At 47.5% G+C, this 25775-nt stretch overlaps 6 protein-coding genes across 6 annotated transcripts; 4 read left to right on the plus strand and 2 right to left on the minus strand.

The window, feature by feature from the left end:
* Positions 1-3146: 3146 nt before the first annotated feature.
* Positions 3147-5096, minus strand: LRP88_00609 (choline dehydrogenase; the record flags this gene model as incomplete). Its single annotated transcript, XM_083237316.1, has 1 exon — positions 3147-5096. The coding sequence occupies one exon, from the start codon at positions 5094-5096 to the stop codon at positions 3147-3149; it is 1950 nt and encodes a 649-aa protein (XP_083105821.1).
* Positions 5097-7230: 2134 nt separating this feature from the next.
* LRP88_00610 (alpha/beta hydrolase family protein) lies at positions 7231-8583 on the plus strand (the record flags this gene model as incomplete). The annotated part of the gene is made up of 2 exons (XM_083237317.1): positions 7231-8321; positions 8511-8583. 2 exons carry the CDS (start codon positions 7231-7233, stop codon positions 8581-8583), a joined length of 1164 nt encoding a protein of 387 aa, XP_083105822.1.
* A 7647-nt stretch (positions 8584-16230) lies between these two features.
* Positions 16231-17323, plus strand: LRP88_00611 (Alpha/Beta hydrolase protein; the record flags this gene model as incomplete). The annotated part of the gene is made up of 3 exons (XM_083237318.1): positions 16231-16247; positions 16304-16694; positions 16763-17323. 3 exons carry the CDS (start codon positions 16231-16233, stop codon positions 17321-17323), a joined length of 969 nt encoding a protein of 322 aa, XP_083105823.1.
* A 293-nt stretch (positions 17324-17616) lies between these two features.
* Positions 17617-19791, minus strand: LRP88_00612 (uncharacterized protein; the record flags this gene model as incomplete). The annotated part of the gene is made up of 1 exon (XM_083237319.1): positions 17617-19791. The coding sequence occupies one exon, from the start codon at positions 19789-19791 to the stop codon at positions 17617-17619; it is 2175 nt and encodes a 724-aa protein (XP_083105824.1).
* Positions 19792-21312: 1521 nt separating this feature from the next.
* On the plus strand, positions 21313-22845 carry LRP88_00613 (uncharacterized protein; the record flags this gene model as incomplete). The annotated part of the gene is made up of 1 exon (XM_083237320.1): positions 21313-22845. The coding sequence occupies one exon, from the start codon at positions 21313-21315 to the stop codon at positions 22843-22845; it is 1533 nt and encodes a 510-aa protein (XP_083105825.1).
* Positions 22846-23929: 1084 nt separating this feature from the next.
* On the plus strand, positions 23930-25755 carry LRP88_00614 (flavin-containing monooxygenase; the record flags this gene model as incomplete). The annotated part of the gene is made up of 3 exons (XM_083237321.1): positions 23930-24217; positions 24277-25400; positions 25461-25755. The coding sequence occupies 3 exons, from the start codon at positions 23930-23932 to the stop codon at positions 25753-25755; spliced, it is 1707 nt and encodes a 568-aa protein (XP_083105826.1).
* Positions 25756-25775: the final 20 nt, after the last annotated feature.

The following is a 25775-nucleotide window of genomic DNA, read 5'->3' on the forward strand; positions in this document are numbered from 1 at the left end:
AGTGGCTTAAGCACTTTAATCAGTGCATAACTAATTAATTAATTAGTATCTATCGTCTCTTAATCCTTAATAGCCACAAAAGTTACCACTCTATTAAATTTAAGAGATATTATAAGGAGAATAAGATTATTAGGCTTTATATACCACCTTATTCCTCTTATCTACTTTAGCCCCTTAATATTAGGTGCTTTAGCGTGCTTAAGAGTGCTTATAGTTAAGAAATAAAGCATCTAATTAGATGCTTTATAACCCACGTTTTAAAGACTAAGTTCTTTCTAGCCTTCTATGCCGCATTTTAAGCTATTATAATAAAACGAAATATTAAGGGGGCTTTTAGAGGAGCTAGGCTTATTCCTCTTAATGCGGAAAATATAATCTTAAAGCTTAATATGCAGCTATATACGCTAATGCTAGTTAAGGAGGTAGCTAAACCGTTAACCCCTTGGGCCTCAAGGACCCCAAAGACCATGCTTAAGGCTAGATCTCAGTCTAAATACCTCGAAAGATAAATTAAAAGGCATTAAAGTAGCTCCCCAGAGTCAATTTTAGAAGCTCTATAGTCTCTTGCAAAGGGGACAAAGGCAGTTATACATCGGGTAGCCTTATTGACCGCTAAAAATAAAGACCTTCGAGAGGCAAATAAGATACTAAGCCAGCGCCAGAGGGCAAAAAGAACCCGACTACAGAAAAGAGGGGTAATAACAGTAGAGGAAGGAAGGCAAGCAATTAATCAGATGGATATTAATACGCAGGTAATAGCCAAATCATCGAGAAGTAATGGTCAAGGGAGGTCAGCGCGACCGGGTATTCGGCGTTATAGTATCTGCGGCAAGCCCGGCTATAATGCAAGGACCTATCAGGTAGTAATTAAGATATTAGGGGAAGAGTATAGCGAGTAGTTTTAATTAATTAAATAGTTTATAGTATTTTTATAGCGATTTCTATCTTTAAGGTAGAGATTTTTAATGCACTTACTTATTTAGTGTACTTACTTATTATATATATTATACCTTAATTAATAAGTCTTTTTATTAGATATTAATTAACTTACTTATAGTCCTTTTATAAAATTAAGATATAAAAAAGTAATATTATTTTTATATAAAGCTTAATAAAAAATCTTTTAATATATATTTTTTATTAATTAAAAAACTCTTATATTTATTAACTAAAGAAAATATATAAAATAAGGAGGTAAAGAAATTATAAGAATTTAAAATTTAAGGTAATACTCGCGGAAGAGAAAAAGGCTATATTTTATAAATCTATTAAAAATAAGAAGTTATTAAATCTCTTTACCTAGATTATAAGAAGTAAGAGGAATATTATATTAAATATACTACCTTATATAATTATAAAGGAATTTATCGCAATTAAACCACTCTATAAAAGGCTTCTCATAGCTCTATACCCTCATAGACTTCTCCTAGCTATATTAATTAAACGCCTACGCCTACTTAAAGGTAATCTCGCTATTAGAAAAGGCAGTCTCTGACTTAGTAAAGCATATCTACAGATCAGCATCGACATAGGCATAATCTAGTATAGGGAATATCTTAAAGATAGCCCATAGTGGCACCGTATTGCCCACTGCGTTTCCCGTATCGATAAGAGAGCAGGTCTCGCGGTTTAATGGGTTAAGCACCTAGGTATATGTCTTCTTCCTTATGCGGACGACAAGGCACTATATCCGCTCACGTAAGCAACCAACTCAGATCCCGGCCTAGTCGGCATTCCAGCATTCAAAGGCATAGATATTAAATCTCCTAATAGCCTTAGTAAGTTATTTAAATTATTCCTTTAGGTCGGTGATGCCGCCTGCTTCCTAAGACTCACGAGACTTATTAATAGCCTTTAGAAAAGTCTTTTAGAGCTCTGGATGATCCTCACGGAAGGTTGCGTACCATGACTTACCCATAGGCTTCGCTTCTAGGTCCCTACGGCGGCGAAGGGTATTAGCGGCGTCCTCAATCTCAGCCTTGGAGGCAAGAAAGCCGGCTTTTTCCATCTAGGTGACAAAGGCGATGATGGCATCTTCTTCCTCGCTCGTCAGGAGGCGCGGGCGGCCCAGTGGCCTCATAGAATTAGGGTTCTCGAGCTTCTTAATGAGGCGATTAACTGCAGAAGAAGAAGAAGCCTTATGCTTAGCCGTGGCGGCCCTGATAGAGATTGGCTTAGTGACGCCGGCAGCAACGCGATATAGCCGGTTAGTGAATCTAGCACGTGATGCGATTACTTCCCTCGCAGCCTTGAGGTTATTTGCGGTACTTATAATAAAGATGGATATGAATGCACTAGATTATACTATCTTGTGTCGCTCTTTTTGGTGTTTTTAGGTATAAAGTTCATATAAATTCGGATGCGTCACGGTGAGGGGCTGTCCCGGGGTTTTCGGCCTGTCCCGCAGTTTTCGGGCCAACCTAGCTTGCTAGGTTGGCTCGCCTGGGGCGATAGCCCCACATGAGCCAACGGGTAAGAGTCTCAGAGGTAACCGCACTCTGTGTTGAAGCCTGAAACTGCCGAAAATGGCTAGCCTCGCGCCGCTAAGACCCAGCGTTCGATCCCCAGTGTGAGCAGAAAGTATCGCGTAAGTGCTACGGCCAGCGTAACTCCCTGGAAGGTAGCTACGCTGAAGGGGCGTGTTGAATAAGAGGAGCAATTGCGATCGTGCCAAAAACTATGTGGCGCGCCTTGTTTTTGGCACAGTTGAATTGTTCAACAATATTATGTTATTATTCTCTGTGTGTTTCTCGGCGAAGCCTCGCAAAGGGGAAGGCGCATTTCTGCGACTTCCCAATTGAGCCTAGTGTCATCACAGGACACCCTTCAAGGCATGTTGCAGGTTGTCACATTTGACAATCTGCGACGATATAGCCTTAGCTTAGAGACCTTATAGATCTTTGCAGCGCATCGGATGCTTAGCTTTAGGTTATTTTGAAGGGCCTAAAGGGCAATAAGGGTTCTAGCCTCTATATTTAGGTCTGATATGGTTGGTGGTTATGGAATCAATTGACTAAGTGGAAGGTTAGGCATAGGAGGGAAAAGTGCGTCGCATACTTGGATGCGTCGCATGCTTATCATGTACGTTATATTGTTATTAGATTAATGTTTTATGTGGGTTCCCTGGACCGATAACTGTGTGCAACCTAGTATGAGTATGAGAGCTCGTTGAGAATATCATCTGCTGCCTTTTCAGCGACAATAAAGGTCGAAACGGCAGTGAAGGTTCCCGGGATTCTCGGGTAGACGGAAGCATCAACCACACGGAGTCCCTTGACACCACGGACTCGGAACTTGGAGTCCAAGACAGCCATTTGGTCATCATCTGCGCCAATGGGGCAGGTAGAGCTAGCATGGTGTCCCCAAGCAGTGTTCTTGATGTAGTTGTCGATCTCCTCCTTGGTCTTGACCGAAGATCCCGGCAGAACTTCCTTAGTTGGCACAAGTTGACGGTCAAACGCGTCTCGGGTGAGGTCGACCGCCTCAGCCAGGGCCTGCAAGTCCTTCTCGTAGTCTCCGCTGCCTGTGTCGAAATAGTTGTATGTAATGTCTGGGACATCCAACGGGTCGTCGGAGTGCAGGGTGACGGTTCCAGCCTGGTTGCGGGGCTGGCCCTTCAAGATAGCCCACGAGAAGGTGTCGTGTCTGGCTGTAGCGTTGACGCTGTAGCCGGGGAAGTAACCGCGGAAGTTGACGGGGCCACCAAAGGCAAAGACGTCCCAGTCTCCTCTGTCGGCCGCAGAACTCTTGTAGAGCATGGCGACGGGAAGGCCGGAAGAGGTATATGTGCCCTTGTTGAGGGTCAATCCGAGGAGGGGCTTCTCCCACTGGTCCAAGCACTTGTCGTCGGGTCCGCCGCCAAAGGTGCAGCCGTGCAGGGCACTGAAGTTCTTGGGGATCTGCGATTGGACCACAATCTCGTAGTGGTCCTGCAGGTTGGTGCCAACTCCGGGAAGGTCTGCCACGACCGGAATGTCGAACTTCTTCAGCTCATCAGCTGGCCCAACGCCGCTCAGTTTCAGGATCTGAGGAGTGTTGTATGTTCCACCGGCCACAATCACTTCCTTTGACGCTGTGACAGAGCCAGGCTTGCCGGTACCGGCGGATCGGGAGAGAGGGCTGGCCTTGTAGATGCCCCTTCCATCAAGGAACTCGACACCGGTAGCACGGGGGGTATCCTCAGACTTGTCGAAAACAACCTTTGTGACGTGGCAGTTCATGCGCACATCCAAAGGATACTTCTTCTTGCCGTTAGAATCCTTTGCATCTCGCACCGCGAGGATGAACTCTCGCGGGCCAATGCGGATGCCATTCTTTGAGTGAATGGGAGCTTGGAAGTAGCCGCCCTTAGCATCTCTGCTGTCGGAATCGGAGTTGGCGTCTCCAGCAAGGAGAGTTGCCACGTTGATGATGTTGTCGGTCAAATTCCCGAGCGCAAACGCTCCACCGGTGATGAGACTCAACAACTGGGGGTCCTCCAGAGCAATTGTGAGGGGAGCAGTTTCGGTGCTGAGCCAGCCGTCGTAACCGTGGCCGGGCTTTCCAGGGAGGAGGTAGTTGTTGTCTTCCATGCGAACAAAGTACTTGCGCATGTTGTCGGCAGACCAGGAAGAGTCGCCTGTCAAGCTTGCAATGTACTCAAAGTCGCTCTTCCACGGATAGAGGGCAATGAGGGCGTTGTGGGCGGTGCAGCCACCCAATGTGGCGGTTCGAGGATATAGAGTGCCTTTGATCTTGGAACCCTTGGGAGGGTCAAGACCGGTGTATTCGCCACCATCCGGTGTCTCATAGGTGGTCTTATAATCCCGAACCTGTCTGTCGTCGTCGGCATAGTGGCGAACAAAGAAGTTCCAGGCAATGTCCTCATCTTCGGATGCCCTCGCTGAGTAGGCTGGGACTGTGTAGTTGAGGCTCTCGCCTTGGTCGTCTCCGGCGTCAATGAGCAGTGTCTTGTGTCCCGCTAGGGCAAGTCGGGCGGCAAGGGGACCGCCACCGGCCCCTGAACCAACAACGACATACTCGTAACCCGTGAGCTCTACCGCTAGAGCGGCGGAGGCAAAGGTGCCAGCGGCGGCCAAGAGATTGGTGAGTCTCATTGTAAGTGCTCAGGCGAGATGCAGACTTGACAATGAGGTAACAATCAAAACTTCTTGTCAAAATCCGGGACTGCGGCCCTGAAATACCTGAGTATTGCAGCCATAGTGAGATCGACTCCTATTGCGTGTCTTGTGGATTACCCTCGGCAGTTGTTTGATGGCAGACTTTGAGCTGGCCCCGAAACATTCCAAGATCGGCGGCGATCTACATATCCTCCCCGGATCTGGCGGTCCGCACCGGAGTTGTACCCCAAAACCGCAACGCTTGTTAGACTTGTCAAATATCCGTCATCACGGCAATCCCAACAAGGTTGCTTTCGTCGGAAGCACCAATTTCCGGTCTTTGCCCCGCCAGGATCACCCAACGTCGGCAAACACCACCTTCACAGACACCCACCTTTTCCACATGTTAGACGCACTGTGCTACATGTGCCAGATGGCTTTGCACTCCACTGTTGTCCCTCTGTTTTCTGGCTCATCGCTCGATCTAGGGGCAAGGCCCGAGGAAGTGCGAAACAGTGCAAGGAGGGTTCTCACCTACGCACAACGATTCGCGACATTGCTCGACTCCTATCTCCGAGCTCCACTTGATGTTTCCTACATCAGCCCTCTCGTTGGCTATGGTGCATTTATTACAGGAGGGGTCATCATCGCTCACGAGATGGCAATTCGGAACAGCTGTTCTAGCGGAGATTCATTCCGGTGCTCTGCAAGTTCAGGGGGGGCTGGTCTATCGACTGTGCGAGCCATTCTTGACCTTTTGGGCGCTCTCTCTGTGTATTGGAGAGTTTTGCAAAGTCCTGTAAGTCTATCAACTTGTCTAATGTCTGTCCTCGCTCGACCTTTATGCTAATTCTGATTTCTACGTTGCATCTAGAGGGAAAGGCTTCGTGCAGCTCTGGCACAAATCCCAACTGAAGCCGCATGTCAAAGCGCGCCGATGGCTGGGGCATCATATATAGCAGAAAATATTGTCACGGATCATGTCAGGAATCAAGCCCTGGTCGGATCCGATCTTTCCGTACTTCACCAAGGTGGAATGCCGCTGCAGCCTTTGGCAACGATTGATAGGCCTGGAGTCGGGGCCCAAGAAGGCCTTGCAGGCTTTACTCCGATCTCAACCGACCTCAGGGGGCAGGATATCGATCAACCCAAAGATTCAATGGAGGACCTGAATCTGGACCAACAGGGACTGGAGTGGTGGAACTTGACTTTCGCAGAGGCTGGATTTGCGCATTTCGAAGGGCTGGAGCCCTTGAGTGGTTTTTGGGGGGGTGAAGGCACAGTTCCAGAGCAGACCCAGCTTTGACCCAAATACCGACTGTACCGCAGCGGGAGTCTGCAGTGGGTGGCATGCGATGTTGGCGTTGATATTCGGTGCAAACGACGTCTTGCATGCCCCTGCAACATGCCTTGCCATTTCAACATGCAGTGCCATTTTGTACCCACTTTAGTAGCTAATCGTTGCACTGGTTGGTCAGGATTTACAGTACAATACAATGCTAGTAGTACTGTGTATACACAAGGCCTGTGAAAAGAGGATGGCCCTGAAGGGCCCCTGAAGCTCCCGAAGTTCAGCGCCGCCTATTACTTGAGGCCAATTGCTAGGCTTAGAAGGCGAGGGCGGCGGAGAAAATCATTGCGCAGTCACGAATCGAACAGGGCACGCGCGAAAGAAGAGTCATTTGTACTAACTACTTGGCTATCTTCATTTGGGAGTCTAACTGCTTGTTCTTTCCTCCGGCTTGTTGATATCTTGGGAAACGACGAAGTTGTCGCGAAGGGGTGGAGCGTTGGCTTGTAAGGCCCAACAAGAGGTACCATGTCCGATATTTTCCCGCCATGGTAATTAACCCCGTCTCCAACCCAAAATCCCGAGCTCTAACCCCGACCGAATGGCGCTCGGCCCGAAATAGAGAGCGTTTGCTAGTACATCGCTGTTCCGAACTGGTCTCGACTCGACACGCAAAAGTTGGATATAAATGGGTTGTTCGCGTGAGCTCTCCTCCACATTCACGTCACCTCCACACTTGGTCTTGACTCGCGATCCTGACTCGACACGCACGTCTCCTCTTCACTTATCTCACTCACCCCTTTCATCACCATACTCGACACTTGGCAGTCTTTGCCCGCCATGGCCTTCCTGATGAAACATTTCTTTCCGCGTGATAGCGCCTTTGGCTACGAAGCCCTGAGAGCAGCCGCCTACAGCAACTACGGAGGCGCCGACGTGGCAGAGGTCATCGCCATATGCTCTCTCATCTCTCCCGGCGACGAAGAGAGCTGGATGCGCGAATGGAGAGTGGCAGCCGACCGCGCCGTTCGCGGTGCCAAGGCGAGTCTGTCCGCGGGCAACAACCTGAGCGCGCAGGAGGCCTTCCTACGCGCCTCTAACTACTACCGGACGGCCGAGTTCTACCGACGACGAGATCCGAAGAACGACGAGGTGGCCGAAGAGCTGACCCGGCTGTCCACTGAGAGTTTCACCTCAGCCATGAAGTTGACAGCGCACAACTTTGACGAGATCCGGATACCATACGAGAAGACGACACTGCCTGGCTTTTTCGTCAGTCCGCCTGGACCTCCGGTCCCGCGCCCCACCATCATCTTCAACGGCGGGTTCGACTCGGTCAAGGAGGAAGCATGGTTCGCCATTGCAGCGCCGGCATTGGAGCGCGGGTTCAACGTCCTTGCCTTTGACGGTCCAGGGCAAGGCGAAGCCTTGAGACGTCAGGGCTTGGTTTTCCTGCCGGATTGGGAATGCGTACTGTCCCCCGTCGTGGACTACGCTCTCAGCCGGTCCGAGACGGCACCGGACAAGATCGTCATCTTCGGCTGGAGCATGGGCGGCTACCTTGTTGCGCGAGCCGCTGCCGCTGAGCACCGCGCGGCCGCCATCGTTCTCGACGACGGCGTTTTCGATTTCGGAAGCGCCTTCCACCAAGAACTGCCGGGCCCGGCCCGCTGGATGCTCAACCGGCACTGGGACATCCCGATCGAGCTTGTGGCAAAAATCATGATGAGCCTCTCGACAGGCTTGAGATGGGGGATCCTGAATGCAAAATGGACCCTGGGGGTGGACTCGGCTGCCGAGGTGTTCCGTGAGGTCACCAAGTACACCGTGAAGGGCCTGGTCGAGAACATCACGACTCCGATGCTGATTTTGGATGCCCCAGATGACCATTTTCTAAAGGGGCAACCACAGATCCTGTTCGACAAGTTGAGGTGTGAAAAAACCCTGGCCCAAATCACAAGAGTCGAGGGTGGAAGCACGCACTGCCACCAGGGAACCTCGTCAAGGCTGCACCAAGTCATATTTGACTACCTTGTGCCAAGAATGTTTAAAGCTTAGGTATTGGAATTGTTGGGCTGGTCCAACTATTGCAAGTTGTGTGTAATATACTATAATCTTAGCTTTCAAGGTGCGCGGCGAATCTGCCGGTTCTACGAGAAGCATCACGTCGTCAACCTGGCTCGCAACGTGTGACGATCGTGGGGTTCCTAGGGGATAAACCGGTCTTGCTGGGTTTATGTCTTGTCGGACCTCCTCCTGATAGGTCCGTTGCTTCCTTTGGTTGTGAGGCGACGTGACGTAACCGCGAGGGTCGTAGCAGGACTAGCGAATATGAGGAGTGCCTTCATAAATTCCTCGCTCACGAGAATGTCATCCTTGGGCAAGTCTACAGTCCCGTCAGATCTGTAGGTATGAAGGCCGTTCTGTAATTCGACTGAGAATAGGGTACCAAAGTATTGGTGCGGGATGATTCGGATGTCGATTGTATCCATGCTGGGTCTGATAACAACGAGATCTAGGTCTACCGGCCGGATGGCCACTATCTATCTATCTTCTGGCGCAGTTATCCCATAAAGACCTGGGCTTCAACTAACGTACATGTATAGCGAGCCGGACAGCAAGCGAACCGGACACTTTTACTCTACAGTGTAAATCTCACCTAATTATAAAAATCCTTAAAAAAATACTTAAAAATCCCATTTTAGGCTTTATAAGCTAAAAGGCTTAAATAAAATTAAAAGAAAAACCTAAAACTTATAACTAATTTTTTTAGATTTTTAAAAAAGTTAATAAGTAAGTTATTTAGGAATTTCTTATTTATACTATTTTTATTAGTTTTTTATTTTTTTAAAATTAAAGAAATTTTTTAAAAATATAAAAAAACTATAAACTTATAGCTCTTTTTATTAGATTTAAGAAAATACTCTTTTTAAGCTCTTAGCTATTTTATAATAGTTTTTAGAAATTTAAGATTAGCTATTTTTAAGTGCATAGTATTGGTGTCCGGTTCGCTTGCTGTCCGGCTCGCTATACATGTACGTTATATAAAAAAACACTATCAACACATCATAGCATCATAGGCAGCTGCAGACATTCTGGCAAAGAACCGAGTTTGACTCAGAGGTAACGCGTCTCACCGTAAGCCAGGTGTACTCAGAAGTAATCTGGGATCCAGGACAGGGAATACGGGATAGAGACGGATGAGAAACACTCTCGCCCAGTGAGCAAATGACGATAGGGGATATCGGATGCCATCTTGCCCTGGAATTTGCAAGCCAGGGGCGGGCTGGCTCACAGCGTACACGATATCATTGGAGTCAACGTAGTTTCTGCTGAATGTGTTCTTTATTATAGTTGAAGCTCGGCCCTTGATGGAATAACTGAGCCAGAAGACAGAAGACAGGTCAAGGGCTCGAACAAGCGGTGGGGGGTGGGCTTCCGAGCAACCCAACAGAAATAACACAGGCGAAACTCCAGGAGGGCACTTCTTCTTAGCACTGGTATTACTATCTCAATTCAGGAGAGGCAAAAAGTGGATATTGAGTGAGGTGATTTAGCCGAGGACAAAGAATACGGAACGTCCGTCTAAGTTTGGGATCGTCGTCATAATGGTGTGCCAAGCCAGAGCTGAGCCGTCTTGCATGTGCTTGGCAACCTTGTGGTCGGAGCTACCGGCTCAGTGACGTTGCAATGCCTAGGGAGACAAAAAACACGAAACTGGCCCATCAGCTTCAGGATAGCCACAACACCTTTAACAATGTCTCAATTCATATGAAGATTGACCAGATGATGCTTTAAGATCTGCTATTGATAAATATTTAGATTTTAAATAATTTTCTTTGTGGAAAAGTGGTTAAATCAGTGACCAATGTCAACACAATAGCGGTGATTTGGTAGCGTCCGTCTCCTGTTTTTTGTTACCCAGAGGAATGCGTGATGCGCTGAGCCTCGGCGCTGAGACAAAGTTTCCATCTAACGCCAGCCACAACTCAATTTCTATCCAGCCAAAGCTGAGCCTAGAGAATTCGGTTGAGGGGCATCGGCGTTGCGCGATTGTGTGGCGTCATTATCGAACGCTTACCGAAGCTGGTTCATTCTGCTTTGGCGTCATTCGTCCTGCTTGTTATGGGCAAAGCAAGATATCTGGAAAACTATATATGATCTACAATCCCCCCCTCTTCATTCTTTCATAATCATCACAACCGCCAATCACCCCTGAAATACAACCTGAAACAACTCATTACAATCAGACCTCTTCAAAAGGATATTCTGCCAGAACAACCACAAAGATCCACTTCTACCCAATCCCGACAAGCAACTCTCAATCAACCACACAAAACAAACACCGAAAACCACTTCAATATTCACAATGTGCCTCCCCGTTCCACGAAGACAGCCCCGCGGCGTCATGGTGGGCCCTCGTCCAGTCACTGTGGTTCACCACCATCATCACGGAGGGCATATGGGCGGAGGACGTATGGGTATGGGAGGTCCACGGATGGGCGGCCCTCGCATGGGTGGAGGAATGATGGGAGGAGGGCGACGTATGGGTGGACGTCGCTGCTGAGCGCCTTGCTTCTAGCCTGAGTATCAGCGGCGATCAAGAGCTTGAGATACATGTTCTTTTTGTGTATTATTATAGAGCTTTCAGGATGGGAATCGGATGTAACGCGTTTTATTTGAGTAAATATCGTTCCTGAATATCGTGTTCCTTGTCATGGACCGTTAGTTGCGGAAACATAAATAGAGGAGATTCTCGATTGATATGGATGTGCATTAGATAGTGACAAAAATTGATGTAAAAGTGAAAAACACAAGATTTCGGAAACCATAAGTACGCTCTGAACATTCAATACTATTTATAACGTAACGTATATGATAAGCATGTGCACCAAACAAGTATATGCACCAGCATACTGTGTAACTAAAAATACGGAAATCTTATATTTCTAAAACTAGCGATTTAATTATTAAAATTATTAAAAAAATATTTCTAGCTATTTAACTATATATAATGCTTAGAAATAATTTTTATAGATTTTTAAAAATTTTCTTTTATATAGAAATAGCGAATTACACAGTGTAAATAGGTTATTATTGTACTAGCTTAGTAAGAATTTTTATAAAAATCTAAAAAAATTACCATAGGTTATATATTATGCAATAAGCCTGACTTTTTAAACCTAGCTATTTTAAGCCTAGTTTGAATTTTTAAGAATTTATTTAAAATTGCCTTTTAAGGTAGAAATTCAAGTGGTGCACTTACTTGTCTGGTGCACATACTTATCAAGTACGTTACTTGATAAGTGAGTGGATCAAACAAGTGAGTGGATCAAAAATCCTCACCCTTCTCAATTAAAAATTCTATAAAAACATAATAAATCATCTAATCAATTAAAACTAGTCGCTATACTCTTCTTCAGACATTGCAACAACTATTTGACATATTCTTGCATTATGCCCCGTCTTGCCGCATCCTCCACAGCGCCTTTTCCTCAGTCGCCCTGACCCTCCTTGACCACCACGTCTCGATGATTCCCCCTCTACCTGCCCATCCATATTCATCTAATCAATTGCTTCCCTTGCTTCCCCCACTATTATTACTCCTCCTTTCTATAGTCGCCTCCGTTTTGCCCTCCGCCGCCGGCTTAGTATCTCATTTGCCTGCTGAAGATCGCGGACCTCGGCCCTCAATAAGGCAAGCTCATACATAGTTGCCTTTGTTCCTTTAGAAAGTGACTTTAATGCTTCTAGTATTAACTCTGGCGAGCTACTATGATGCCTTTTGATTCATCTATCAAGGTATTTAGATTAAGATTTAGCTTTAAGGACCGTCTTTGGCGTCTTTAAAACCCAAGTAGTAGAGAGCCTGGCCTCCTCCTTAGCCGGCATTGGCGTCTATAGCTATATATTAAGCTTTAAAATTATATTTTTTAGATTAAGAGGAATAATATTAGCCCCTTTAAAAGCTACCTTAATATTTTTCTTTATTATAATAGCCTAAAATACTATATAAAATACTAGAAAGAACTTAGTCTTAGAAATATAAGTTATAAAGCATTATATTAAATACTTAATTTCTTAACTATATGCCCTTTTAAGTAGGCTAAAATACCTAATATTAAGGGGCTAAAATAAATAAGATAAATAAAGCGGTATAAAGAGTAATATATATAATAAGCGAGTAAAATAGATAAGCGAGTAGAATAAAAATCCCTTAACCTATATTATCTCTATTTAATTAATTAATTCCTAACCACCTAGTATATCATAGTTAAATAAAGAAGCTAATATCCTTCTTACTCTTTAAGCCCTTTAAAATAACCTAAAATTATCTCTCTAATACGCCGCAAAGATCTATAAAGTTAGTCCTATAATGCTATGGCGCTGGCAGCAAGGTATTCTTTCTCTACGCGATATTATACTAAAGTCATAGAAACTATCTGATCTAGAGGAATAGATTATTATTTAGTTCATTCTCGACCTAGATTCGCGAGGATTTCCCCCGCGACTATATAGTATTAAAGAAATAGCTAATTAATTGCTCGCCGACCGCGACGCGCTACCTATCGGTAAGCACTAGGCTTTTAACTTCATTAAGCGATACTAAGAGCTTAAGATGCATTTTTTTTATAAATATAACTATTAGAGAGCTAAATGCGAAGATCTAGCTATTATTCGCGATTAGTTTAAGCTTATAGAGAATATAATCGCGAAATATAATATTACCCTAGGTAATATCTATAACTTTAATGAGACTGGCTTTATGATAGGCCTGATTTAGAGCGGAATGGTCGTCATAGGCGCAGAAAGGCGTGGAAGACCGAAATTAGTATAGCCTGGAGACCGGGAATGGGTTACAGTCATTCAGGCGATCAATGCGGAAGGCCAGGCTATCCAGCCGTTCATCGTGGTTACGGGCCAATATCACCTCGCCAATTAGTACCAAGAAAGCAACCTCCCGGGCGATTGGGCTATTGCGACATCTCAAAATGGCTAGACCGATAACGAGATAGGTCTCGAGTGGCTAAAGCACTTCAATCAACACACAACCAACCGATCAACTAGTCCCTATCGTCTTTTAATCCTCGATGGGCATGAAAGCCACCACTCGGCCGACTTTGAGATATATTGCGAGGAGAATAACATCATCACGCTTTATATACCGCCTTATTTATCTCATCTACTTTAGCCTCTTAACGTCGGGTGCTTTAGGCCACTTAAAAAGGCTTATAGTCGAGAAATAGAGCATCTAATCAGATGCTCTATAACCTACATTTCGAAGACTAAGTTCTTTCTAGCCTTTTATGCTATATATTAAGCTACTATAATAAAAAGAAATATTAAGGGAGGTTTTAAAGGAGCTGGGCTTATTCCTCTTAACCCGGAAAGTATGCTCTTAAAGCTTAATATATAGCTATAGACTCTAACGCCGATTAAGGAGGGGGCTAAACCCTCTACCTATTAGGTCTTAAGGACCCCAAAGACTATGCTTAAGGCTAGATCTTAGTCTAAATATCTTAAAAGACGAATTAGAAGGCATCAAAGTAGCTCCCCAGAGTCAATCCTTAAAGCCCTAAGGTCTCTTAAGAAAGGGATAAAGGCAGTTATGCATCGGGTTGCCTTACTAGCTGCTAAGAATAAAGACCTTCGGGAGGCAAATAAGATACTTAGTCGGCGCTAGAGGGCAAAAAGAACCTAGCTATAGAAAAGAGGGGTTATAACGGTAGAAGAAGGAAGGCAGGTAATTAATCAAATGGATATTAATGCGCAGGTAGTAGCCGAATTATCGCGGAGTAGTAGTCAAGGGAGGTCAGCGCGACTAGGGGTTCGGCATTATGGTATCTACGGCAAGCCCGGCCATAATATAAGGACCTATTAGGTAGTGATTAAGATATCTAGGGAAGAGTATAGCAATAAGTTTTAATTAATTAGATAATTTATTATATTTTTATAGTAATTTTTATTTTAAAGGTTAAGGAAAGTATTCCACTCGCTTATTTATTTTACTCGCTTATTATATATATTATAATAATCTTATTTACCTAGTAATATTTCTTAAACTTAAGAGAATAGTAACTTTTATAGCTATTAAGGATTAAAAGATAATAGCGGCTAACCAATCGCGCCTTAGTATACTAGTTAAAGTGCTTTAGCTACTCTAGACCTAGCTTATTATTAGTCTAGCTATTAGGAGACATTATAATAGCTTAATCATCTAGGGGGTTATTATCTCAGTACTAGTTAGCGAGGTAATACTAGCCCGCACCTATGATAAATAGTGGGATCGCCTAGCCATCCGCATTAATAGCCTGGATAATAGTAATCCATTCCCGGCTTCTAAGCTATACTAATTTTAGTCTTTTATATCTTTCTATGCCTATAATAACTATTCTATTTATAATAATACCTATTATAAAGCTAACCTTATTAGGGTTATAGGCATTAGCTAGGTTAATACTATATTTAGTAGTTATATTTTTTATAAGCTTAAGCTGCTTTTAAATCTTAGCTAGATCTTTATATTTAGCCCTCTAGTAGTTATATCTATAAAAAAACCGCGTCTTGAGCTCATTATGTCACTTAACAAAGTTAAAAGCCTAGCGCTTGCCGACGGGTAGTGCGTTCCGGTCAGCGAGTAGTCGGTTAGCTATTTCTTCTATACTATGCAGTCATGGGAGAAACCCTCGCGAGTCCAGGTCTAGGATAAACTGAACTATGATCTATTCCTCTAGATCAGATAATTTGCGTGATTTAGGGGTAGTATCGCGCTGAGACTGAATGCTATTATATCAGCGCCATAGTATACCATAACTAATTTTATAGGTCTTTGCAGCGCATTTAAGACCTTGATTAGGGTTATTTTGATAGGCATGAAGTGCCAGAAGGATTCATGCCTTATAATTTATCTGTGATATGCTTAGTGGTAAAGAATCAATTGATCAAGAAGAGAGGGTGGAGGATAAGGGATTTTTGATCCACTCACTTATCAAGTACGTTATTCATTATAATGGGATATTCCAGCGTGATGGGCGTTGCATGATGCTGAAGTGGCGCTCTATGATTCCGAAGTGGCTGTGTCTCGGATCGGAAGCCGGGGGGGGCAAAGCCGATCCGATCCGGCTTGATTTATGGAACGAGTCCGAAGCCAACGCCGGTTTCGATCCGGCCTCCCGGATTGAAGTTTCAAGTCTAGTGGCTCGGGTGCGCAGTTCATCAGTCACGGAGGCATCTTTCCAAAGTTTTACCATGGCCGTTCATCCCTTACGGTACCTGGAATACTTTGACTGAAATCTCTTTGGTTATTGACTCCCTGAAGCTATTTGGAGATTTCCTGCAGCACAGAAACATGGAGCGAAGCCTCGCAGATCTCTTTAGATACCATGGGCTTCAAAAGGCAATAAACTAGTATTAATATGCCGATATATCGTAGTTCTCTTTGTATCTCTTGTTACTGGTTAATCTTTTACTATACAATATCAGCGAGGATACAACTTCTAACGGTGACATTTGCATACTGGGTGGAGTTGGCGATCCTCTTGAAGCAGCGCGGCCCGTTGCTACCCTTGTACCACACCATGGCTGCATGATACCCGAAGACATAAAGAGTTTCAACTTCGGCTAAGGGCTTCCCGAAAAGCTCCAATTAAGAGGTCTCTTGGTGCTGTCCTAGCGTTAGAAGGGATAGTCTTGGTCCTTCCTCGTGCCATACATATTCAACTTTCTATTCCTTCTCAAGAGCAGCCAAAGTCCCATATTAGTCTACTCGAAATTACAGCCTACTCATTCTAAAACTGCGCCTTTAATATTCCATCTCAATTACCATTACCTTACGTCAACATGAACTTCTCTCCTTCGTGGCTCAAGGCAAGTTTTTTCGCCCCGGATAAAATAGCCAGCATGGGTCTAACAGTTTGAAGGTGGAGGAAGGGTTAGGCGGTATCCGTCCCGTGCTTAGAGGAGACGCGGAGGAGATGACTTCTCAGTTCGCTGGTCTCCAGGCTCTCCTGGCCCCAACCGATCCCCAGCCGTACAACACAGTATCGACTCAAGACAACACTTACGAAGGCACCAATTATCGCATCTATACTCCACAGCGCGAAACCAACGCCCAAGACCGGCTTCCCATTGGCGTTTTCTTCCATGGTGGTGGCTTCGTCTTGGGAGATCTTGAGACTGAGGATGCGCTTTGCCGAGCAATTGCTCAGAATGCAAACACTTTGATCATCAGCGTGAACTACAGAAAAGCGCCAGCCCACAAATCACCAGCACAGCTGCAGGACGCTCTCAAAATGTTCCAATGGGTGTGTTGCTCTGATCTTATCCCATGAGTGGCCGAAATGTAAACGCTAACAACACCAACACTAAAAAGGCATACCACAATGCGACGGCTTTGGGTGGTGAACCAAACAAACTCTATACCATTGGTACCTCGGCTGGTGGCGCCCTTGCCTTTGCAGTGGCACGCAAAGTCGCACTTGGCTCTGCGGAACTGCCCAAGGACGCCGTGAAAGGCATCGCTGCCTTCAGCCCGGTCATGTTCCACCCGGATAATGTGCCAGAGAGATATCACTTACAGCATACAGCATTCAAGGACAACGAGAAAGACACCCCGATCATCGACGTGGCATCCCTGATGTCCTTCTTCAATGCATGCAATGCGAAAGCAGACGACGCCGACTACTTTGTTGGCCTCGATCAAGCCAGCCACGGCCTTTTACCCACGACGTATATAGTGACGTGTGGTTTGGACCCTTTGAGAGACGATGGGAAGATCGTGGCCGGTTCGATGAAGAGCCAAGGCGTCCATGCCAGAACTGACCATTATGACGGTCTGCCGCATTGTTTTTGGATGTTCCCTATCCTACCTGAGACTAGAGAGTTCCTGCGAAATGCCTTCTCGGGTGTTAAGTGGGTTATTGAGAACATGTAAGAGACTGATGTGATCATAAGAATAGCGGACAAGAGCGAGACTGGAGCAAACATCGTTTTCATCTTGCATTTCAAGATCTCTTTGAAAATGTGTGATGTCTCTGCTACTGACCATCCGTCTCGCATAACGTGATTCTGAGAAATTTCAACCTTGAGATACGATGTCTCAGGGTCTCAAACACCCAAACCTCGCCACTTCCGATAATCAAGGTACATGGCTCTAACTCTCGCTCCAGGGCAGGGAATCGTCTTGGGACCGGATGTCGAGTAGATAATTGAAGTTGACCTCTTAGATTAAATAAGAAGTTCTTCATTTTCCTGCCCTAAATCCCATGCAGGGTGTCTCGCATCTACGGTGGGGAAGAGAGGAATATCTTTATCGAATGTCTCAAACATCAGTGTCCTCGGGTACATGGGCAGTATCAGATCATCCATGCCTTGGAGATCGGTGCTCAAGCCAATCATCGGCTCGGATCCGGAGCCGATGGACGATAGAGAGTTGCCGTTACTGCAACTAGGCAACCCTACCGGGTTTATGAAGGGCGCATGGTCAAGTCCGGGTAGCCTGGTACAGTCCTGCTGCTCCTCGTGGGCCTCCTCCCTTTCTACCGCGACGGGGCAGTCCGTCGTTGTATCACCATGGACAACACCGAAAAGCCCTCCAACGAGGATGCTCTGCCGTTCCATCCTGCGAGATTCCATCTTCTCAAGATACAGGCTGCATGCTGTCTGGAGATTATCGACGATGGCCAAGTTCCTGCTCGCCACAGCATCATGGCGGCCGAAAATGGCGAGCAATGCCCTTGCACACGATAGGCTCTTCTCAAGGGGGAACAGGCGGCTCATGTCGCCGAGCTGCGCTAACCCAATAACCAAGGCTGCCATGAACAGCGAGTTGACCACAACTGGCAACCGTTTTGGAACTTCCTCACTCGTCTGGAGCACTCGAAGAAGGTCTACGGTGCGGATGGCGGAGTCAACGCAGGCGCGGGTCACAACCAAGTCGGAGGAAGAGTCGGCTACTCCATTCTCAGCTTCGAGTGGATCGTCTGCAGCCACCTTTGACAGGTGTCTAGATACGTTCTCAATCAAGAAAGGTCGTGCGAGGAGCATTATCGTCCAGTAGTAAGCCTCTTTTAGGTGAAAGAGGCCAATGTTGGGAATCGTCTTCCCTCCGTCCACCTCGATAAATTGAGTCGGTTGGATATCATCAACCGCCAAGCCTGTAAGAAATTTGTTGGTCCATTGCCGGTGGTGTTCGGTTATTCTCTCTAGGATATCCGTCGAGACCATGCGCTTCGAGTATACATCGGTGAGAATCTCCTCGAAGATGGCGCATAGGTCATTGCTGGCAGAGTAGTTGGCCTTGGCAGACGTATCTCGTGTCTCGTGCGTCGAGGGCGGGCGACCAAGAGACGCACTCATGAACAAGTCAAGTGTGCGTAAGGCTTTCCAAAGCCTTTCGCGTGCCGTATAATCGGCCAGGTCGAAAAGGGCGTTGATGTCACGCCGATGGATACCCAGTGCGTAAGCAGCACGCACCGCAGTCCCCAAGTACATAAAAGCTGCGTTCCTCCGCGAGGCCGCGAGAAGGTACATGGTTATGAGGATATTGGCCCGAACAGTCGAGAGACCTGGTTCTTCCATGATGCCCGAGATAGTCAAGAATCGCCCGTAGTTGAAGTATCGCTCGGCATCGTCGTCTCGATCGTCTGGGCAGGCCTGGGCTCCGATGGCGAATATGAGGAATAAGATGGCGCTCACTGCCTTTGGCTCCCGTCCATCATCTATGGCTTGTATCCATCGAGACCAAACTTGGTACAGTTCCCGTTCGTCATATAGATTGAGCAAACAGTTGGTGGCGCGTAGATACCAGGTGATGAGATACTGGGCGTCGGCTGCCTCAGGTCTGGCTGGTGGCCGGCTCACCATCTCTAGGATCCAGTCCGACTGGTTGGGGGGTGTCGTCTCAATCAAGAGGTGACCCAATGGATCCTCCGCAAATTGGCAGGGCCCTAGGGACTCGCGGACCAAGCGACGGATGATTTGTAGGAAGGCAAGATTGGCGGAATCGCCGATGAACATGACTTTTCCATGGCCATCTTGGATCAGCCTTGATACCTGTGGGATGTGGGTGATGTCGAGGCCGTTGAAGCCGTGCAAAAGAGGACTGCTACTTGAGTGGGCTGCGGCGGAAGGCTCCTCGTGGCTGGCTGTCCACCCCAAACCAGACAAATTGTCCTCAGCGGGGATGTCGTGGCCTTCGGGAAGAGCCCCCGGTCTGCTGATGATCGGGTTGATGCTTGAAAGCCGCGGCGAAGAAGTGAAGGTGCAGTCATCGGAGACATGGCGACTGCGACAACGTCCGCACGGGTGGCAGCCATCACAGCGTTCCTTGCGGCGTTTGCAGTTGTCACAGGCCTTTGCGCACCGACGACGCTCGCTTCTTTTGACTTTCCGCGTGGGCATGGCAGTGCTCATAGTTCGGATATTGACGTTTACGATGGGAAACAGCGTAACAACAGGGGCGGTCTGCTCATCGTAGGTAGTGTTGATGCTGGGGACGTGGCAAACGCGGGTCCAGCACGGCGTTTATGGGACGCCCGAGTACCGGGTGCCCGTTAACCGACATGGGTGCTCACTTGCTGTATTCCTCGGCATGGATCTAAGCCAATTACTGTTAGTCTCGATCAGCCCGTTGTGGTAGCATTAGTGCACAAACAGATCGCCATTATAGTATTCTGACGCTCTGATAGCACTCTAGCAGTGGGATGGAAGTCCCCGCGCAAGTAACTCGGCAGGGATTCGGCCCCACAAGCTCCGAGTACTGGTGACACTCTACGCTGCACTCTCTTGCTTGGCATTACCAGGCATCGTGGAAGCTGCATTTTACGATGAGATCTGACTGATTTTCCGCGATCAAGTAGGATACATGCGTCTGGACGACAGAATGCCACGAAATGTTATGGCTTACTCGGGGGATTAGGTAATCGATTTACGCAACCCCTCTGTTCATCACAGAGGGGGCATCACAACCTGTAACTGCGTCACTGCTGTAACCACCTTGAGCAACTTGATTGCCTCATTTCTCCACCAATTGAGGTCCGAATAGCTTCAAATTAAAGCTAGACTTTATACTCAATTGAAACCAACTATGCCTCGATTTTCAAGCAAAGAGAGCGCCGCTGCGGCGCGTGCGGCGCATGCGTATCTGTCGGGGGCATCAACCCCGCCGACAACTCGGGCGAACCCCTCACCAGGCAAACACAGCATCAAGGAGACAGCCGCGCTCCACCACGCAAATGTTGCCCTAACTAAGAAATATATATATCTATTGAAAGCTGGAAAGCCGCTGCCTTCTGACTCCAAAGGAGGGACTCCGACGGCGCTGACTGGGCCGGAAGAACGGGCTATAGTGACCTTTATCCGTTCAGTTGAAAGGAGTGCTTTTGCGGTATCAGAAGCCTCTATCCGTAACTACGCCAGTTTCCTTCGAGGACACCGATTTAATAACCCACAGCCTCCTGTATCAGTATCGTGGGTACGGAGGTTTAAAAAGCGTCATCCAGAGCTTCAGTATAAGTCCCCAAAAGTCCAAGAAGTCACCCGTGCCGCCGCCGAGACTGACATACACCACATCGACAATTGGTTCAAGGAATTCGACGCCCTGATGCGCACCCTTGGTATCCAAAAGTGCGATCTTTGGAACTTTGACGAGACCCCTTACAAATTGGGTGGGTAAATGGTAGTATCAAGCTCTTTTCTACGCGGATGAAACGGAACACACGGACGACTGTCTTTCAGCCCGGGAATAAGGAGTCTTTGACCTCTGTTGATGCAGTCAGTGCAGCTGGGAAGTCAATTCCTTCGTTCCTGATACTCACGGCGAAGGTATTATTAGAGGAATATACCCGGGCTGATATTGACGGCCGGGTTGTCCTCACATTCACTGATACGGGTTTTAATAACTCTCATCGAGCTGTCCAATGGCTGCAACACTTTAACCGCTATTCCTTTGCCGCCAGCGAGACCTTCGCCGGATCCTCTATTGAGGAGTGGTTTGGCTACCCAACGACTATCACAAAGTCCCAATTTGACGAGGAATATGCGTTCAAACCTCGCTACCAAGTCAAGAAGGCTCCGACCTCGTACCGGCTCCTCCTGATGGACTCCTTTTCCGCTCATGAGGATCCTGAATTCCTATGGTATTGTGGGATGTTTGATATCATCCCGTACCGGCTCCCAAGTCACATGAGCCACCGTCTGCAACCTCTTGACGTAGGGGTCTATCAATACCTTAAGAATGAGCAAAAGTGCGCACTCAGGGACTTCATGATGGCCGGCGGTCTCCAGATCTCTCGATTCGACTTCCTGAACCAGTGGAATCGGATGTATGCAGCCGCCTTTAAGGCCTGTCACATATATGTCGGGTTCGAGAAGTCAGGGTTATCCCCTTTCAACCCAGAAGTCATCCTAGGTCCGCTCCGCCGGCACGCTGAAGAGCGAGATAAGCCCCTATTCCCAGTCAAATTAAATAGGGATAAGGTGACCCCGAGGAGGGTCAAGAAGCAGCTCTCTGATCAGTCTATTCAAAGGTCTATATCCCTCCTTGATACACCAACGAGGAAGGTTATCCGGCACGCTGAAGCGTGCGTTGACTTCGCCATTGTGACTCAAAAGTCACATGAGAATAGCCTCGCTTTACACAAGGAACATATACGACTTGAGGGACGCCGCACACGAAGTCGACGGCAAATTAAGGGCGTCAAAGATGGTGCCTTTAGTGTAGATGAGTTAAAGCGTATGGTTGAAGCACGAGAGCAAGAGGATAAGAGACTAGAAGAGAAGAGACTGACCCGGCAGCAGAATAACCTCCTTCAGAGCCTTCGTGACGATGGCCGGCCTCGTCTCCGTGGCGGCGCGGCCGCGAAAGCAAAGCGGGAAAAGGCAGCGGCAGAAGCGGCCGCGATGGCTTCACAAGAGGCCAACCGCCAGAGATTAATAGATAAGTCAGAAAGGGATGTCCTAGAGTATCGCCGGCGCCTTTGGACCGAAGCTGACGAGAAAACCCGGCACTTCTACTATCGAATTTGGAGCCGGCACGTTCTTGAAGCTATTCCCGAGGCCGCCGACTATTTGGCCGACCTTGACAAGGCTGCAGCCTTGCGAGAGGTGGCAGCCTCGCGAGGTCAGCTAGATAATATACCTGAAGATGTTCTCTCGGTATCATCGGGAGACTTGACGCCGCTGTTGCCCGGCAACGAGGAGGAGGATCGTGACGATATTGAGATCATCATGAACACACAGATCGAGGGATTCACACAAGCCGCTTTGGCGGCCGGAAGAGGGGATTATTCGCCTGAAAATAGCGATCAAGAAGAGGATCTATCACGCCGAGAAGATTGGGGCGGATTCGGCTATGATCGCGTGCCTAATAACTACTCGGATGACGAGAGGGTCGAGGCGTGCATTGTGGTGGCCGGGATGACAATTCCCGTGCCGCAGTCGCGGGCCCGAGACTAGGCATCACATTCACTTATACACAACAATGTGGGAATAGCCTCCAGAAGGTTCAAATTGTCAGAATCAATTGATCAGATGAAGCGCTTTTTAATGATTATATTTTTATTAAAATTGGCCTTCAATTGGTGGAGAAATGAGGCAATCAAGTTGCTCAAGGTGGTTACAGCAGTGACGCAGTTACAGGTTGTGATGCCCCCTCTGTGATGAACAGAGGGGTACGTAACTTGCTTACCTAACCCCCTGGGTACTCTGCGGGCTACTGTAGGAGCCACGGGTGATGTACTTGACTGAGCCACATAAGAGATGAGGGGGCGGGTACTGGAGTGAACTTGAAGAAATCAAGAAATCAATCACCTTTATCGCCACTGGCTGGACCACTCAACTTTCAGGTACGCTACCCCGGAAACGGCTAGGATCCTCGCCACTCTGGGGTCTGGGGTCTGGGGGACCGCCCTCTGAGGGCGGGGTTCTTGGCCAGCATGCCCAAGCCGGTAAAGTCGACCTAGGGAGGCCGTTGGTCTCGCAGATGAGAAGCTGAGGGGTATCCCGATCCCGGATTCATCAAAGAAGGGGTCCCGACGAGACCCGGCTTCCGATCCGGAGTTCTGGCAAGTGCATCGCTCCGAAAGGCCAGCGCCCCCATGACCAGTGGGATTGTGTGTTGCCCTGCGTTCATTTTTGACTAGCTAGTCCTTTCCCTGCTTTGGATCTGTCTCTTTTGTGGGTTTACATTTCCGAAAAGTGCATCGGGAAGAATGTCCACGTACTTTGCGGGCTGGCCCGAACAAGTAAACACCCCTAAAAAGCGTTTCGGATCCAATTCAGCGAGGCCATAACTGCAGTGAAATCTAGACTCGGCGTGTTAGTCTCGACCTTCTCCGGTGATGTAGCTGAGACTGCTGAGCCGCTGAATCGGCGTGCTAGAATCATGGTCTCGGACACACGTCTACATGACAGTTTACAAGTATATATGTAATGTGATTTCTTCGAATTGCTCTTCTTCCCAACTTCCAACCAAGCCTTCATTCAATCGTCACTTCACTGCTGCGCTTGAAATCCTCAATTCAGAACCCCATTCTCAAAGATGACTCCGAGCCTCGAAGCGACCTACGAAGCCACTGCCGCTGGCACGCAACGGGAATCAGGTCTTGATAATCCCTCCAACTGGGTTCCCGTCTTGGAAAAGCCGGTTTACAAACCTCGCAAGCTCCGAGTTGTTTGTGTCGGAGCTGGCTACTCTGGCTTGATGATGGCGTACAAGTACAAGCACCAACTGGAAATGAAAGAGCACATGGATCTGGTTATTTACGAAAAGAACTCCGACATAGGCGGAACATGGCTGGAAAACAGATACCCAGGTGTGGCGTGCGACGTAGGTGCTACCAAGGAAAGCAAAACTGGATCATGCCAATTAACATCCATCCCATCCAGGTTCCAGCACATATTTACACCTTCCCCTTCGAACCAAATCCCGATTGGACTAGCTTTTATGCCGCGGGCCCAGAAATTTGGGAGTACATCAAGAGGACCACGGATAAATATCAACTCGATGAGCGTGTTCAGCTGAACAGCAAGGTTACTTCATCCATCTGGGATGAGGCTTCGGGGAAGTGGAGGATTGAGGTCAACCAGAACGGAACCATCATCAAGGAGGAGGCGGATGTGTTGGTCAATGGGTCCGGCATCCTCCATAAATGGCGTTGGCCAGAAATCAAAGGGCTGGACTCTTTCAAGGGCAGACGGCTACACAGTGCTGCCTGGGACACATCCCTTGATTGGACCGGCAAGCGTGTCGCCATTATCGGCAATGGTTCTTCGGCAATCCAGATCTTGCCCAAGATGCAACCAGCGGCGGCCAAGATTGTCACCTATATCAGATCGCCCACTTGGATTTCGTCCAACTTCGCGGCAGAGCTCACTCCTGAAGGAAAGAACTTTCAGTACACTGAAGAGCAGAAGAAGGAATTCCGAGAGAATCCCGAAAAGCTGCGCGAGATGCGCAAGCTCATCGAGCATCACTTCAACCAGTTTTTCTATGCCCTTGTCGTCGATACTCCTCAGCAGAAAGCCGCGGCCAAGGTGTTTCAGGACGAAATGGAAAGAAGACTCAATCACGACCCCGACCTCTGCGCCAAGCTGATCCCTGACTGGAAGGTGGGCTGCCGCCGGCTTACTCCTGGCGAAGGCTATCTTGAAGCACTTCAGGAGCCAAATGTGGCCATAGAGTTCTCGGGCATCAAGAAGGTCACCGAGACGGGAATTGTGGCGGCAAATGGTTCCGAGGAGGAGTTTGATATCATTGTTTGCGCTACCGGCTTCGATGTCAGCTTCACCCCATTCTGGGAAGTCGTTGGCAAGAATGGTGTTAAGCTTGCAGACCAGTGGCGGGACGATCCAGCAGCTTACTTTGGTATCTGCGCTCCCAACATGCCAAACTACTTCATTTTCAACGGGCCCAATTGCCCGATCGGCCATGGGAGCCTGTTGTCAGTTATGGATTGGACAGCCGACTACATTATGAGGTGGATCAAGAAGATCTCAACAGGCGATATCAAGTATGTACCCTCACTCTTACCTCTGCTCATACGGGGATACTCATACTAAATGTCAAATAGGTCTGTCACAGTCGATACTGATGCAACGGCTGACTACAATACCTACACCCACGAGTTCTTGAAGCGAACTGTCTGGACAAGTGGCTGCCGATCCTGGTACAAGAACAACGTGGTGGATGGCAAGGTAACCGCCATGTATGCAGGGAGCATCATTCACTACAAAGAAATTTTGGAGAGTTTCAGGACTGAGGACTTTAAATTTGAGTACAACAGCCGGAACAGATTCAGGTTCATGGGCAATGGACTCACAGTCCTTGAAGAGAAGGGGGAGCATCTCGGGTTCTATGTTAAGTAGAATAGAAGGTTACCTGTAGT

This window comes from Fusarium phalaenopsidis, assembly GCF_050370095.1.
Source record: "Fusarium phalaenopsidis strain FUZ10S chromosome Unknown contig_32278, whole genome shotgun sequence".
Lineage (NCBI taxonomy): Eukaryota > Fungi > Ascomycota > Sordariomycetes > Hypocreales > Nectriaceae > Fusarium > Fusarium phalaenopsidis.